This window comes from Chelon labrosus (genome assembly GCF_963514085.1).
Source record: "Chelon labrosus genome assembly, chromosome: 13".
Classification (NCBI taxonomy): Eukaryota; Metazoa; Chordata; class Actinopteri; order Mugiliformes; family Mugilidae; genus Chelon; species Chelon labrosus.
Window position 1 is genome coordinate 22,569,864 of NC_140346.1, and position 18,399 is coordinate 22,588,262.

The window sequence follows — 18,399 nt, forward strand, 5'->3', positions numbered from 1 at the left end:
AACGGGGATGATGCCGCTCTGGTTTGTTGCTACAGTCGTACAGTTGGAACTGATGAGGGGGGCTGGCCTGGAAGTGGTTTGGTAGTGGGCTAGTAAAGACGGTGAGTCTGTGTCAGGCTGACAACCCTCTGCTGTCCACAGTCTGTTACTCACAGACACCAAGAGACATGATAATAAAAAGGACCAGTGGGTAAGAGCCTAAAACTAAGATGCCTCTGTTAAAGACGCTGTGATGACTAGAGAATATTTATATCATTATTTTTAAAAGAAAAGTAGACCTTGATGGAATTGGTGAGAATTTTTCAAATCCACTTAGGGGGCTTTGAAGAAAAGGCCTGATAATGTTTTACCCTTTTATTAAAGCGCATGCCAATATGCCATAAAACTCCATACTCGTACTCCGACGACTATTAAAAACACATAAAACAGCCAAGAGCAGCGATGTCAGCCCAACACAGAGCTAACCCTTTAGAGATTTAAAATACCCAACACAGAGTTGTTTTAGAACAAACTACACTGGCCATGTTCGCTGTAATGAAGAAATATACGGTCCAGTCTAGCCACTATTTTATTTGTTTTAAATAGGTTTTAGATGACAATAGAGCTTTACGGCACAGAGGAATACACTGCATTGGGCGTTGGCTATACATAAAATAAGTATTGGATCTTCTTTGGTTTGGGGTTTTTAAAGAGATTATTTTTTTTTATTTAATGAAAATATAAATTATACTTTGACCTTAGACAGGTGGATCTGGCAACAAACTCAGGTTTACAGTAATACTTTCAGAAATTACTTTAGGGTAACAGTATGCTATGGTCCATTTTCCTCAGAGTGGGAAAGACCCCCCCCCCCCGCTCAGGTGTACTGATGGCTGTTTGGCACTGCCAGCTGCAAAACTAATTTATCCTGTCTATCCATCTCTTATTTTATTTATTATTTTTACCTGCTGCCATGACATATCCTGAGCAAGCATTCAAAGGCAGCTTTATTGAAGTACATTCCTCAACTATGACTGCCAGTTCCACCTCTCCACACAGGTACTTAAGGAGCCGTAATGATTATTTGACTGAGTCATGACTGAATGCTTTGTTCTAGAGACAGGGGATGTACAGTTCAGGTAATGCTGGGGGGAGGTGGGGGGTGAGGATAGAACGTTTATTGTTGAAACCGAGTGAGAACCATCCGAAGGAATGATGCAGCACATTTTTGGAACACGCCTGCTGTCAGATGAAAACCAAACAAGTCAAAGGCCAGAGTGTCTATCGATACCCTGCTCCCCAGGCGGCTTGGATAGCACGACTTGAACTCCTGACTTGAAAGAGGAAGTGAGCTAAAGAGTGGCAAGGACAAGTTAGGACTCAGACCAAACTATGATTAAAGAATGAGCAAATTATTCCCAGTGTTTTTAATCAAGCCACACTAACCAGACATGTCAACAAAGAGGCTTTTACAACATTTTTTCTGGCTTATTTTCCATCCAATCTTATTGCATTTATCAAAATTTTAAAGAAAGCTGACTTGATGTTGACACAAGATAAATCGTCAATGGTTTACCACACACATTTAGAGACCTCCTCTCACTGCCATCAAAAACAAGCAAAAATCTATGTAGGACAAAGCATCTTAGTGTTAGATAGCTTGTTGCCAATGCTTGCTAGTGAACAGCAAACATACACCGATCAGGCATAACATTATGACCACCTTCCTAAAATTGTGTGGGTCTCCCTTGTGCCTCCAAAACAGTTGTGAATCTGATACTTGATCAGTTTGGGATCTAGTGAATTTGGAGGCCAGGTGATATGGGGTGGGGGTGCCTGGTCTGGTCTAGGTGGGTGGTACATGTCTAAGTAGCATCCACACGAATGAATGCCAGGTTCAAAAGTTTCCCAGCAGAACATTGAACTGTCACAAGATGGTCAATGTTATTCACTTCTCCTGTCAGTGGTCATAATGTTATGCCTGTGTATGTGAAAGACGGCAGCTCAGCAGATTATCACACGTATGGGGAGGTTCTCAGCTTCACTTTCTATGATGATGTGCAGACTATATTGCTACAATGCTTATGGTTTAAGTTTAACTTTGTCGTTTTGGTTTTTGTTAAGGTTATTCATGAGAGCTACAAACAGTCATCACTCACAGGAACAGTTCAAGTGCCCATTCAGGGTTCCATAGTCTTGACTGAGCCCCAGATACGCACACACTGAACAACATCGTTATTGTTCTTAGACCGGTCTCCATCAGTATCTCAAAACAGAACCTCAGGCTGGTCCGTGACTTATTACAGGGACATGAGCCCAATCAATCTGTAATCAACTTCCCATATGGAATGAGCCTAGATGACAAGATGAGTGGAAATACTCAGGGATAAGAGGCAGTTGTAGCCACACACACATGTAAGTACACACAGAGAGGGAACAGTAGCTCTTTATTGCGACTGGATTGGGGGAAAGCTCTGTTCTCTATTAGAGGAGGAATGTAATTGCACATGTACAAGGGCTGTGGAAAGGATAGGAGAGCCAAGTTCACCCCGATGGACCCTCTCTCGTTTTTTTGAGTGCAAAGGCAGCACACTGTACGTGCGCTCACACAGAGAACAAAGTATACAATCATCCGACACAAATCCACACATATGCAGAGTCATTCACTCATGCGGGGAGATGAGGAGTGATGGGAATGTAAGCAAGTGCCAAAACAAAGAGGCATTTTTTGGGGGTGGGGGTTTCATCAACTTGATGTGTTTACTGCACAGAGATGAAAACTTTACTGGACACACTTTAAAAGCAATATATATCAAAAAAAATCATCCAGATCACATTAGAGGTTTTGTCTTTGAACTGTCTGTCTGGAACACAGTTGCCCGTGTTCAGCATTAAGACTTGTGCCAATTCGCTCACATTAAGAAAAATCTTATCTCTATGAAATGATTCAACTTGAGAGGATCTTATCTGCCTGGCCTCTGTGCGTACATGTGAATGGGTTCACTGGCAGGCAGAAGGACTGAGTGCCAACTCTAAGCACATGAGTCAGCCTCAAGATTCACTAAAAGACTAATTCCAGCTTGCTCTCTAGCCTGACTGCTCTGACACAAAGTCCCCCTCTCTGCTCCATTTCATTCTGACAGTCTGATCCAGTTTCACAGCATCTGACTACTACTTTACCTCATCCTGATCAAAGGAGCTGCAGTCTACTGTACCTGCCCGGGCGCTGTCAACCATAAGAAGGAATCAATTAGCGACAATCACTGTCCATCTTGCTTTAGTAAGGCCCGTAGCCAGAGCTCTATGCTGGTTCCTGGCACCGTTCACTGCATAGCAGGGTCACGGCCATCCCAACAGTCCAACTGACATTCAACACCTTAGCCCAGCATTAATCATAAAACAGTTTGGTAATATTCCAGCCTTTATGATTAGGTTGGAGGCTTGTGAGGATTTTTCTATTTTTTAGTTTCATATTTAGAAGGAATATGAACAGTGCAGTCTTTACTTAGTCCAAATGGTTTGGGGCAGGGATCATGATTTTACGGGAAAGATTTGGAGAACAGAAAAAGAAACAGTAAAGCAAAGCTCACTGACCAAAGACTCACCAGAGACATTTGGGTCCAATGGGTTGAGAGGAAGGGCCACTAGTGAATTTGGAGGCCAGGTCAACACCTTGTGCTGTTTTTCAGTTTTTTTTTAGTTGTTCCTAAACCGCTTTGGTGTTGTTGTTTTTTTGTCATTCCTATGGGGTGGAGGTGCCTGGTCTGGTCTAGGTGGGTGGTACATGTCTAAGTAGCATCCACACAAATGCCAGGCCCAAATGTTTCCCAGCAAAACACTGAATTGTCACAAGATGGTCAATGTTATTCACTTCTCCCAGTCATAATGTCGTGGCTGGCCGGTGTATATTCTTGTTGCTGTTATATGATGCCTAGGCCTATAGTTCAGACTTCCACCATCAATTTTAGGTTATTCACAATTAAATAGGAGGAAAGGTCCCGATATGTAAAACCAATTTAATACAAAAGACCCTTATTTTCTGTAGCTCAAAAGTGGTCAACAGCTAAAATACCAAAAATGTGTCAAACATTCATGGACCTATACATATATGATGACATATTATTTGTGCTTTCGTTGCAACAGATTACTTTGCAGTTGACAAAATCAGTGTCAATAAAAGGTAAATATATCCCCTGATCATCCCGCAGCCATTCGACTCGCCAACCCCCTTTACACGCGCACTCATAAATACCAGATGTATCCACTTATATATCAAGGGAAGTAATGGAGACAGGAACCATAGCCGTCCCTCTTTTCATTCTGCTGAGTTGCAGAGGTGAGAAATCACCTAAACTGGATGGTCAGCATAACACAGGCGCTCCTGTCACACTAGCTTTAACAGCTCTCTCAAATAGAATGACCCACACACCTCTATCATACACAAACTCGCGCACACACACACCACAAAGGAATTGAGTCAGAAAGAAAGGCTTTTTTTCTGCTGAATGTTGCAGGGGCTGCGCTGTGGAGGTCAACAGGGACTGGGGGGCCTGAATACAGATGGACTGCCAGACCAAAGGGGCTCTGATAAGGCACAGGAGAGGGCACAAGGTACCAGAGCAAATGAGGAGAAACCAAAGAAGGGAAAGACATGGGCCACACACTGAGCTGGTAGGCAGTGGGAGATAATACAAGTCTTTTCATTGCCGTGCACAGACTGTGGTTGAATCTCTTCCATTTTGAGACACAAAGCTCTCTAGTACTCCTCTCCTGGCTCTCGAAGTTATTCTGGCTTTAACAAAGATTCTGCAGAGATGCTCGACAAATGAATCTGATACCGATATTAATCCACGTTAAGACACGTTTACAGAAATAAGTGGCCGGGTAAGAATGGACTAAACATAAATAATTATACAATTCAGTAACATAATTGGAGAGCACGGTGCTGTCTGTCATAATCTTGACAATGAAATCCACCTGTCTGAAGACAGATGCCAGTGGTTTTCCCCAGAGAGGACACACTGCTCATCCATGTGAATCTAATCTTATGTATATTGCTAAAAGAAAAGAGCTACACTCGCACCAGATTCATAAAGGGGAGGCTGGGCGGTTTTAATATTACATGTGCTGGTCAGAGATTTTAATCCCGCCTGGAGCACAGGTAGTTGATATATATATATATATTTTTTTTTTCTCCTACCCCAGTCATAATTAAAGCCCCAATTACCTACTGTTTTTCAGCACACTTACTGGGTCTGTCATAATTTAGGTCCTGTCCTGAGAGACACCTTGAGTTTTAGTTTAATTAGCTGAGCACACAGTTTAGAGCTCTGAGTGACAACAGAGGAAGTTGAAAAGGTTTCTCTGACCCCGTGGCAACTTACGGTGCTATTTGGGAGCACAGGCGAAGGACAGGAGGAAAGTCATTACGGCAATAAGAACCCAGAAGCCGGGCAGGTTTAATTTCAGCTACGATAACTGTTACAGCTGAAATGAAAGCAATTCATTATTTGGCGGAGGCAAACACGGGTTCCTATAAGTAATTTAATCTGTGAGCGAACCACGTGTATTAAACAGTATCATCTCACAGGAAATTACACTTTCTTTAAATGTGTAACAGGCTGCGGAAAGAACCACTTGATAATTTCATGATATATATATTTGGCACTCAGAATAGGTTTTGCAAACCCTTCCTCTCCTAAGAATATTGATTTTGGGAGTTGGTCTCCTCTGAAGTGTGCAAAAAGTAATGCAATTTAACCCAAATAATGTTCTCTCTCAATCAATTTAAAAGTCCCCTGAGCGGATAAATAAATATATTTGTTCTGCATCATCATAACAATGTGACATTCATTTTTAATTTACAGTTTCTAGCTGTTTACTTTGACGTGTAGCAGGCTGTCATTTTAATAGTTCCACAGTGATATCTCCAGGGATGTCTCATCATAATATATACAAAAAAATGGATTTGACCTATTTTATTGCGCTACCAAAGACGAGTATCCTGGAGTAGATACGACCGTTCTGTGATTTATCTCTTAGTTTTTTTTTTACAAACTCAGTGGAAACAGCAGTGCTATTGTCTTTGTCCTCTAATTGAAACCATTCTTGTGCCGTCTCTATCTCCTCTTCTATCCCACAGAGAGGCTGAAGCCACTGCCATCCTGGCGTGCTTTATGTCTATGTGCCAGTGTGTGTGTGTGTGTGTGTTTGCCTGGGAGGCTGCTGGAACCACTGAGCATATTAACAACCTGTTTACTCAGCTGAGGCTCCATTTCCCTTCATCCTCGCATACAAGCAGCGCACGCAGATATCCACAGAGAAACGCAGGCATGTGAAGGGAGCAGTAAAGACAAGTTGAAACAAATTGATGGTAAAGAGGAGCAGTCTTGCTAAGTTGCCCCTCTTTCTACGGCTTATCATAATAATAAGGGCAGTGTAACCTTTTTGGATAAAGAGCAAACAAAGACCATTCCCCACTGTGTGGAGTACTGCTTGATCTTCTTTATTCCTATGGTAGAGACCAGTGCAGCTGGAGAGGACTCGAGTGTGATGACACAATGGTGTGTTTTTATTTCTTCTTCTTCTTCTTGCGAGCCGGTTATCAAACTGGAAACTATTCTTGCAAGACAATTTTAACAATTCCTCTGTCAGTCAGAGAGAAGCCCTGTTTGATGTTTATTAAGCGAGGATAAGCAGTAGAGAAAGCCGGAACAGATTATGACTTAACAATATGAGGAGGCTTCTCTTTGGCAGGCAACAAAGGCGAACAGAAAATGTCAGAATTAGAATATCGCCTGGGTTTTTATGCTCGATTTTTTTGCTTCAAAGCAAAACTGGGAGAATAAAACATAGCCAGCAAAATGAAAGTTTTTATGTTCTAATGAGAACCAAACAGAAATGCTGGAATATTTAATGTTTATTAATTTTGGCAGTATCTTTTTTCATGTGCATCTCATCCAAATAAGGCAAGACTTCAAAAGGATGACACAGTTAGGAGGGACGCAGGCACATGACACTCATCCTACTCGGTTATAAATCTGTTAATTAGTGTACAAAATGAACTCATTTCCTGGGCCAACTCCCTATCAAAGACATGAGTGAAATACTTTTATGTGTTTGCTTTGGCACAGAGCTCATGTTCCACTGCCCAGTGAACCAAATCCTTATCAGACACAAACAACCCGCCTACGCTCAGCTCCCTGGCTTGCCTTGAGAGATGTCAGGTCCACTGAGTGTATGTTTTATGAGGTGATCCAAGCCGTGTGTGACTGGCCTGCTGGCTGGAAACAGAACATGGTCTCTTTGAAGTCCACTCCTTACAATGACACTGCTGTTGACTGTGAGTCAAGTGACTCACACTGAAGCAATAGGCCGGCACACAAGACCCAATAAGAACAGTATCACCATATCATCAGTGGCTTTTAACAGGAAGTGAGACAGGCTGCAGTTGGCGGTGCGGCTATCCTTTCTGTACAAATTACAGACTTTTACTGCATTTTCCTAACATCAGTTTCTGTTTTTGCAAGTGTGAGTGATTGCATGCGTCGTGTCTGTGATGATACGCAGACTGAGCGAGGTTAAACGCGTATAGGAGGTAGTGATTATCTTCCAGGTTTCTGAGGTGTCTGTGCCAAGTATTTCTCTGAACAGCTGCACTCGTACACAGACACATGAGGGTCACGTCAGCTGCTATACTCCATCTCTTCGTATCTCCTGTCATTCTATCCGTCACTGCTTTACAACGTGGCACATTTTTCTGCTCTAAACGTCCACATTTTGGCTTCCCGGATCACTTAGCTGTCACTCAGATTTAATTGCCTAGCTCAGTATCTGTTTGTCCTCATGCGGACCCCTTCCTTGACATGACACACTGTCTCTGATTTCTGGGGCATGGACAGGTGGTGTCATATTTTTCTATGTGTAATGTGCTTTGTATACAGCCTAATAGGGGTATTTATTGCCCCTTGGCAGCCACAGCAGCAGGTGAAGGATGGCAGTGTAAGTTATCATTAGTTTGAAATAGTCACTCAGACTGACATCATTGCCCCCACAGCTCCTTGCATTGCATTAAGAGCAGTCTGTCACGTCAGTACTTAACTCATGGACTGGCATGCACACTGGCACGTAGACACACACACACACTCTGATTCAACACAGAGAAAATAGTAGAAATCATCTCATCGCTGTTTTAAGGAACATTTTATCCGTAAAACAGAACCTTTCAGATTTTAAAAGCACATACCTCCCACGAGGAACATCAATGTCATCCTTCCTCCAGCGTACATTGGGTTGAGGGTCTCCTTGTACCTGGCAGCGGAACTCCACCGTCTCCTCTTCCAAGACCACCTGGTTGATGGGCCTCCGGAGGAAGGTCGGTCGCTCTGCAAGATGAGCACAGATATAAATTATTTCATTATGTCACCTCGCGGCTACATTATTCCTTACAGTGGCCTCTTCCTGTGGAACGATGCCCTCTAATCGCTCATATTCTGTTCACTGGCAGAGTTGCAAAATCATTAGGGAAAAAAAACAAATCCATCTGTTAGAACACTTGGCCTGAACGATTTTGATGGACGTCACACTGAAGCATCACCAGGTTTCAGGAGATCTGGAGAAATAAAACTTACCAAACACCGTGACTTGCGCCGTCTCGCTGTCCCTTTCTCCGACCATGTTGGTACCAACGCAGATGTACATGCCGGCATCGCTCTTTTTTGTGTTGGAGATCATAAGCTTCCCACCTCGAATCTAAACGAAAAAGATTTTGAATTTAAGTCACAGTTTTCAACACATTTTCTCTTTCATTAAGAGCAATCTTTCCAAGTCAAACCATTATTAGTGCTTCCCAGACACTTAAACGTCCACAACACTTCTACTTACAGTACTTAACACCATTATTAATGGCAATTATACTCACAGTTATCCTGTCATCCTTGTCGTCAATTCGCACTTTGTCTTTCTTCCAGTAGATGGTGGGTTCAGGATGGCCACGGGGAGGGACACACTCAAGGATTGCTGGCTCTCCGGCTGCCACCACCACATCCGTAGGGTTTTGTCTGAAGTCGTCTCGCAGCACTGAGGGGGGAAAATAATTAGAAAACCGTTTTAGGAATAGGATAGTTGGAGAGAACAGCGTATGTTTAATTTTACCATTTTTAAAATGTTTTCATATGTTTCAAGTTGTGTGCACAACGCAGTGTGGAACTAGCGCATTCATCTAGGTTATTTAAATGCAACGTGCAGCTTCATCTGACTGGGCAAGTACAAGTGAAAGCTAATTGGAGCTAATGGAAATCCCTGTGGAGGACGCAGAACAAACAGAGTCAGAATGCCCTGAAGCCTGGTGTCATTCACTTGTGAGAGCTCACGGGGGGAGGCAACGGCGCTTCACTTTGGTGGCATGTACACGTCCCCTCTTACACACAGCCAGATAAGTGCGAACACACAAAAAACAGTGGGAGGTCTGATGAACAACTGGGACCTTGTATCTAATCACCCTCAGGTAGGCCTTTCATCACCGAGATAGCTTCTCACCCTGCGTGGTGTTCAGTGAAACACACAACACCAGCTCATTATCGCGCCACCGGCACACAAGAAACACACGAGTGAGGACGCAGATGGAAATGTGGACGCACAAACATTCAAAATACGTTACAATAGCTAAGACTTGTGGTGGATTCAGGACACAGGACACAACTTCCATACGAATGAGCAAACATAAAAAAACAGGGATTTGAAGGTATAAACCGTGGGTTGCTCTTGCCCTCCTGCTGTGTGTGCTCAAACAGATTTCTCTCCGTTTAATCTACAATAAATCTAATCCACGGAGTAGCACTTTAGGAATTTCAGTTTCAGCGGCGTGTCCATCAATGCAGCAGCAAGGGACACATGATTGCTCTGATGGATAAAAGGACTGAGCTTGTTGGGGGATATTTGAAGATGCTTGAGGAGGGCTAAATTAAGGGCAGCACCACAGGTCCTTATGTTAATTCCATGTGGCACAGGGGACGATGGCAGGAAGGGCCGGGATTATAAGAGGGGATAACTGGTCCCTGCGCTCCGGGCTTCTCTCATCTCTTCATTCACTCTTCTTACCCTCGCTGCAGAAGGCCATACAGCCATTGTCTTCTTATTTATTTATTTAGACCAAGGGGAAGCAGAGTGGAGGAAGAGAGGAAGCTTTCAACCCAATTATCCTGGGGATGCACCGGGGTATGGAGTGGGACTTTTGTGTGACATGAATTCAAATGAAACCTTTACACAGGGGTAATAGGAGAGAATACAGAAGAGGTAGAGATAGAGATTTTCTCTCTTATGCAGGGCTGCCCTCTAATCTAAAGAGCTAAGGCAATTAGCCAGCTCCAGTGTGCCGGACCCCCTGGCCAGGATGGGCATAACAGCCACCACCACCGGGCTCTCTATATTTGCATTACAAACACACGTCCTGCTGTTTAAAATCATAGCCCAGTTCTGGACCATACACAGGCTGTTGTTTTCAAGATCACGTCGGCTTTAATTGCTCCTTTCCATTCACTGCTGATTGCACCCATGGGATTCTGTCAGAATCAATTTCCTTTGAAACAGAACAGTGACAAAAGAAACACACATTAGGTGCATCATTGCGGTGCACGCACCATGCTGACTAATCTAATCTAATACCGCACAGTACGTCACGGTAAAATGTCTCCCTGCCCTGCAATCTAAATGAAATACCAAAAGAAAAATTTAAATAAGAACAAATAAAAGACAACAGGTTACGTACAGCAGCAAGCAAGTAAACAGACACACTGGTGAGAGGATCACGGCTGGCTGATACAAAGACAATCCATACACACAATAGAACTCTTTCTAACCCTAACTACAAGGCCACGGCCATCAAGGTTAGCGTGCCACTGTTAACGCTATACAACCTGAATATTCATCCACTCCATGCAATGTTTCCCTGCTTCATTAAACTATGATCCTATATCTAGTCTATGTTTGCCCGCCGGCACCTCAAAGGGCCGACCTGTACAATGTCCGCAGCATCATAACAAGACTAATCTATATTAGACGTATTTGATTTGTGTTTCATTAAATGGATCTGCGTCTTTCAGCAGCTGAACTCTGGCTCCGACTCTGCGGCCCTGTAGGCATCTAGGCCCGACAGACGTAAGGTAATTGCCTTTGTATCCCCCAGAAACCTTCGGCTCTTCTTCCACCAAAAAAAAAGCATCTCACCTCCCATGGAGTTCCAGCAGGCCGCAAACTCCGCCGTCTTGCTTATTTGCTTATTAATATTTATACATTTTTTTACATTCATGCCCCTCTGTTGGCAAGCGCTACATCTGTCAATCCAGCTGCGGGCTACAAAGTACCCATGTCTGAAAAATATTAATATGCCTCTTTCCACTCTCGTACATTATTTATTTATTTATTTATTTCCTAAATATCAGAGGAGCAGGCTGCTGTGAATGAAGGAGCATCAGGCAGGGGGCACAGCGTGGCAAATTTGCTGCTCTTTCAGCTGGCACTGTTTCAACAACCCCAAACTTAAAGGGGAGGGAGTCAGGTTGCAACTTGCGCTGTGAGGCAGCCAAGGGGTTGAAAGTAGAGGTCTTTGCCAAAACAAGAACACAAAGGCAGACACCCACACAGTTACTCTGTAAACCAGACTGTCCTACATCGGCAGAGGAGGACTGTGCCAGGAACCATTAGGAAGGTCTATATTTTCGGGTGCGTGTTTCTAAGAACGATACAGAACGCACACACACACGCACACAAAAAAAAAAGAAATGCTGGATGCAGTTAAATGACAGCACAAACGGCCAGCATCATAGCACAGAGGTGGCAAGGCAAGGACGGCATGAGGAGAAATATTTTGTACAGTGCGCCCTCTTCTCCCACCCAAGATATTACTCACTGGAGGGTGACACCGCTTGTCGGAAAGATTAGTGGGGAACCTTGACTGAGGCGTCCAGCCTGCATACTGAGATAAGTGCTGACAAACACATTCACCTACAGGAGCGCACCTCGCTTTGGTTCACAAAGGTTGCGCTCACTGCCACAACACCACAGATGTCTGAAACCTATTTCCCTCCTCCCTCGTTTTGACATTCACATCAATTTGATAGACGTTCGCCACACACAAAAACCTACACACAGACGGGACAAAGTGTGCAGCACTTCTAAAAGCTGTAGGGCTTGGTAACTTTTTTTGTAATCCCGCAAATGTGAATGTTGGTGTACGTTTGAGCGGATGTTATTACTTTTCTTCCCCATTTACTGTAGAACAGACCCGCCGCGCTTTCATAGATATTCTCAGAGGTCAGGGGCTAAGAAACACACAAAGAGATTACAACAGCTACAGGCCTGGAGCCATACCCCGGCACCCAAACCCACCACCTTCTACCCACACTCTGATTAGAAAATAAACCATGCACACACAAACAGTGAGAGCTGTGGAGAGGTAGCTCCAAGCTATAATATCATTTTATTGGAGTGTTTTCTGCGGTTCATCCGGCAGAGTGCTATTACAATACCACCATTTCCCATTCCACCCTTAGAGAAGAGAGCCAATATATATGTCACTTGACAAAACATACTAAACCCACTCTATGTGCTGTCATTGATGTTTTGTATTACTGTTGACGCTGAAGGCAGGAGAAGGATAATGCCACACTATATAATATTACACCGAAAGGAGATATGCTCCATTTGTCTGGACGCGAGCTTTCTTTTTCCAGCTCCGGCTCGCTCGTTTGTCCTCCCACCGGCCAGAGGTAACCTTTGCCCCCCGATCCAGATGCAGAAATTACCCCCTCAGCAGGCAGGCAAGCAGCAGGTTCACACTTATCCCCTATATTCCTCCAGTGAAGGGTTGCAGGTCAGAGCAGAGAAACAGCTGCAAAAATATGGCCGTCTGGCAGTGCCCAAGGCTGCGGCTCCTCTGAGAGCTGAATCGAGACTCTCATCATTAGCACAACTCATAGCCATCTCTCTCTGTCAGCCCTATTCTCAACATTATCATGGGTCATTCTCTATCTTCCTTCCATCTTCTTAGTTCCTCATTTTTTTTTTTCGCCCCCAATCCCACAGCGTTGTCCTGCGCGTTGCATTTCACCCCCCCCTTCCACTTACTTTAACTGGCTTGTCAGTGCTCTCTCTGCTCTGACTACAGATGAGGTTCTGCAGATGAAGCCATATACATGCACCCCCAGTCATTCTCCTCCACAGACCACGGCCAAGTCTGATATGATCTCCACCCACCATTCTCCCTATCTGCAAATCCCGAGCTAAGGGATTGTAAATAACACTGTCACTTTCCCAGATAAGATGCAGGAAATATGGAAAATAGTACAAGTAAAGAGAATCCTATGGCTGCAGTGATATTATAGCGGAGGGGGGGGAAATCACAGGAGGCGATATCGCGCGAAATGTGCCTCTTTAATAGGGCTTTGGAAAGAATTTATATAAAAAAAAAAAAAAAGACAGAGGTTACGTGAGCTAGTGGGAAAACTGGGGGATAAAAGGGCAAGACATAACACAACACAACAGGGGGTGATGAGAGGAGGCCTGATCAAGGTCAAACTGAAGAGGAGGTGAGGAGTACGTCGATGCTGAATAGATGGGGCTGAATGTAAATGAATGGAAGGCACTCAATCAGGCTCGCACTCTGCACCTCACACCGCGCTTCTACCTGCGATCCAGTAAACAAGCCTAAACAAACATATTTATTTAAACGGCCCCATTCAAAGTTCATTTTTCATACAACACCCCTAATTTGGCGTAACAAGCCCCTGAGCAGCGCAGTAATGACAGGAAGACCACAGTGGGCGATTCTGCCGGGGCCAGGAGAAATGTGTGGTGAGGAATAATATAATTAACTCTTAATGAACAGCTTCCCTTTTCACCCCTTTAACAATAGCAACACACACGCATGCGTACACGTTCACGCACACACACTCAATTCAATTTAGCCTAATCCATGCTTTATGGTAATGTATAGCTCATTAAAATGTTATTTAAAAACTCATTAAAATTCACTTGAAGAAGTAATGGCTTCATTACAGTAATATGCTGAAAAGCAAAGAAAAAGACAAGTAAGGACAAGGAGAAGAAAGACAGTAGAGAGCGACAGCTTTCTAATCACTTAATTGTGCCGAAAATGGAATACATTTGCATGGTAAATAATGATGCTGCTCTATCCTCCTGTATATCTCTCTACCGTTCTCTGTAATTAACAGGCGCTACAATTAAAGATGCATTTTGCCCCCCAAAAATGTTTTCAGTGGCCACTCCAGTTTTTATTCTGTTGTCTTGTTTATGGTCATGAATGTGTTTTGTGTTTTTTTTTGGAGGGGGGGCTTGGCAGATGCAGACAGTGTGCTGAAACTGGAGCTGGCTGATACTGATGAACAATGTGCCCATGGGCCTTTGTGCCTGCTCTGATAAGGCATGATGTTGTGCTGATGCTTGTGCTCGGCCCAGAATGGACACTTTACAGCCGGAAGGGGGAGTAAGACGTGAAGGAGGGACGAGAAGAAGGGAGGAGGAAGAGGAGGAAGAGTGGGGAGAGGAGAGGGGAAGGGAAGGGAAGGGGTGGGGGGGTGTTGTAGATGAGGGCCGGATTGATTTCCTGCCAATTCCAGCACAGAGACAGCGTAGACAGAGGTAGTGAGGCATCATGATGGAGCAGGTGGGTCTGCTTCCTGCATCGGGGAGAGGAAGAGCGGAGAGGAAGTAAAGTGAGAAGGAGAAGAAGAAGAAAAAGAGGAGAGGAAGTTGGGCACTCAGGCAGAGAGGCAAATGTCTCCTGTTAATGTCCTCTCACTGAGAAACCGGTGTCCTATTGCAAGACTCCAATATAAACATGATAGATAATATAACATGGAAAGAGCTGAGGTTTTATGATTATGAGTGCCAAGAAAATGCCACAATGAAAATCAAACTGCCTTTATCAGCTGTGACTGGATTTACTCATTCTTATCATTGTACAGTCCTGAAAACATCTCTTCCAAGGTTTTATTTTTTGCCCAAGTTAAACCTTTAACTTTACACAAATGCTGCTTGTTGTCTGTTTAGGCATCACCTGAACGTCTCAACTTCACTCGTACTCCACCCTTTTTTGAATTAGCCATGGGTTAAGCGGAGTTTATACTTCTGCGGGACATAGACGCAGAAATCTATGCACGTATGTACTTCTGTGCTTGTCAGTCTGGCTCGCCTTGTAACAACGCCACCCAAACGTGCACGTCAGCGTCAACATAACGCAGAAGCATAAACCGCTTATTAGAAGGAACCACGCACTGCCGAGATGGCGACGAACAGAGGAACCAACATTGAGCTTCAAAGAAATCCCATGGGTGATGTCCTGGAGCACTTGTCCATCTTTATGCACAACCATAAAACAAAATAATAAAAAAAACCTATCCTTCATCCGCTATCTCCTTCTTCTTCTATACTACCTCACATAATGGCTTAATATCTCATTATTTCTCATCCCCACCATCTCTTCCTTTCACCTGCTGGGTTATAGTTAATATGTATAACCCCCTACAGTTTTCACATGTAGCTGTTCAAGTGTAACAGATGTCACAGGTCCAGCTGTGACACGCTGTCAAACCAAAGCAGTAGCTCTATGATCTGGTGAGCTGGATCTTTAAAGTCTGTATCGGAAAATGCTGCTTGGTTGTAGTGTGCGGTGCTTCGTGTGTGTGTGTGTGTTCCTTCAGCATATTTGTGTGAGCTCTGGCCTAATGACATTGAGGCAGTGTCCTTCCACAGGGAAAGATAATCCCCAGGATGCTGCTGAACTGTGTCCAGGCAGAGAGAACAGGGCTAGGCTCCCCTCGGAGAACGAGCAAACACACACCCAAGCTGAGTTTCTTATCCGGTGTGGCATTCTTACGCGGGCGTCTCCGGCGAAAATGAAACCCCTGCAGCCCAGCGCGGTAGTCCGCTGTGGAAAATCTTCGTATAATCTTTAATAGCTTCCCTACCTATTCCTTTACACCAGCCTGTTTGCCGCAGATCCTTCTGTGTGGATTTTATTGTTTTGCTCTATAATTGGATTGGCAGTAACGGTGAGCGGAGAGCCGTTAGGAGCTTGTAAAAGGTGTCACTCTGCGACGGCTGCCCCGTTTTAATTAAGCTCTCGGCTGGAGTTGAGCAGCTTTTATCTAGCTTGGTCTGATGAGCCCCAAGTGCAAGTGGGCTCCACATTGTACTGTAGTAGAAGAAGGAGGAGTAAAGGAGGTGTTTGCTCCAGCTGCAGATAGCCCAGTTTACTGTACTCAACTGTCCTCCCTTGACACCAATCTACACGCCCGGACCAAGAAGACACTCAGAGACATCATAAAAATTCAGTGTGTTTGTGTGTGTGTGCCATTACTGCGTCTCCTCCTTGTGCTCATTGTGACAGAGCCCCACCCATCAGCGGTGTGCACTCATGTGTGTACTGGTGCAGATGCAGAGGCAGCCCCACAACATGGCGGCGGCAAACGGGCACGAACGAGGATCTAAATGAACACGGCAGAGCGTCTCTGTTGCGGGGTGTGATCTCTCCCACACTGCTGCTGTAAATTCTGAACTAATCCCACTTCACTGTCCTGCGTGCGTATAAATCTGTATGTGAGGCCGACGCTGTAGGCAGCGCTGTATGTCGCATAATGATTAGAGGGGTGTTCATCACAGCCTTTCCCTGCCTTCCCCACCCCTCCTCAGTCCTCCTAATGGCCTTTCCAGATCATCTGTCCTTCAATCAATACTACCAGAAAGGAAGAATCCCACACCTAAGGACACTTTGTTCCCCCACTGTAGATCACAGGTGACACATTTTCCATAGCGGGAATCACCCGATGGTTCTGGATCAGAACCTTACAGAGGACTTTGAACCACTCCTGATATCCATCAAATGTTAAAGCCTGACCATTTTCTAGGTGGGTGGCTAGGGCAGGAGGTGATACAGCTAGATTTGTGAGAGGACGGAGGCTGAATTCTGTCAGCGGGGTGATCAGAAAGCCGAAGAGGTGGGTGTTAAATCATACACAGCCTTGATGCAGAGACATGTAAAGAGATTTATAGATCCCTTTATAGATCTTAACTCTTGAGGAAGAGCAAAAATTAAACTGGATACAGGGATGACCTTTTCAACAGGCTCACACATTTTTTTTTTTTACGTCATCTCAATGTCCCACGTGTATATGTGCAATCTGTTTACGACTGAGGGGGACGAAGCATTTCACCATCTAGTCAGACGGCGCGTTTGAAAATTCCCCCACTTGCATCACCCCGAAGATGCGCCGTATACTGTAGGTGTGACTGCTGAGGCATGATTGACTGCTGCACATAACATCTAAATACTTGGAATAAATTGTTGCTGTGCTGCTGCCTGCTCAGCAAATCACTGCGACATTAGGCTCACCTAAGTACTACGCACTCGTACACACACAAATTACAATTTGAAGTGTCTCTGCTGCAGAGTCTGTCAGTTTGTATGGAAAGCAGTTGCCCGGCACACGGCAGAGAAATGCACCAACAGCACTAATAACCACCTGATCACTCTATACTTCAATGAAATGGCAGCAACGGCACCACTATACAGTTAATTGAATTTGCCCAGATGAAAAAATACTACAAGACAGGAAAGCCATAAATGGACGCAAGGAAGATTTACTGTACAGCTGAGTCACATGTTTGTGTATTTAAATGTAATGTGAAAGACGTCGAGATGCCGCTGAGATGCTCTGACATTAACTGGCATTCAGGTGATTTATACGGCTATATCTTCTCTGGAGAAGATCCACATCCGCATCACGGTCCAGTTTATTTCACAATTCAATCCATGTTAATTGCAGTGCAGAGGAGTAATTGTCTTAGTTCCATCTGTAATCAGCTTACTGTCTTCATGCAGCTGGATATACCTGTACACCAGGCTTATGTAACCTTCAAGCTAATGGGGGGAATTTCATTCATTTCAGGGCATGGAGTAAAACGGAGGATACTCACTCAGGTAATCTCGCCTGCTGGAAGCATCAGTCTGTATGTAATAACCCTGGTGTGTATGTGTGACTGTGTGTGTGTGTCAAGCCATGCTCATATTATCATGCAAATGGAAAACAATCTGAAACACACCACTGGCTTCCATGCTCAGGATCAGTGCAGAGCGCTGTGTCTAAACCATTCCTGTCTTGGCCCTCAGCCTTCCCCTTTTTTTTTTTTTAAATCCGCTCCATTTCTCTCCTCCCGGTTTATCCCCCTCTTAAATTTTCTCAGGCACCACATCAAACAGGCACGTGGAACGTTTCACCGTTTCAGGCTGTGCTGGTCCGACAAACTTGTCCGAGTCGCGGAGTTAATTATTTAGGCAAAGAAACAAAGCTAATGAGGCATCTTCTAATCTAAAGCTATTTGGAGGTCTGTCAACAGTATTGACTG

The 18,399-nt window shown here is 44.3% G+C and overlaps 1 protein-coding gene across 1 annotated transcript in view; it reads right to left on the reverse strand.

The window, feature by feature from the left end:
- The window catches only part of robo2 (roundabout, axon guidance receptor, homolog 2), a gene marked incomplete at its 5' end in the record, with an annotated part of 148,984 nt that overhangs the window by 48,216 nt on the left and 82,369 nt on the right, over nt 1-18,399 (reverse strand). The window contains 3 exons of the mRNA XM_084558305.1: nt 8,225-8,363; nt 8,610-8,730; nt 8,900-9,057. Of these exons, the coding sequence (XP_084414431.1) occupies nt 8,225-8,363; nt 8,610-8,730; nt 8,900-9,057 (418 nt within the window). The remainder of the gene's footprint in view (nt 1-8,224; nt 8,364-8,609; nt 8,731-8,899; nt 9,058-18,399) is intronic.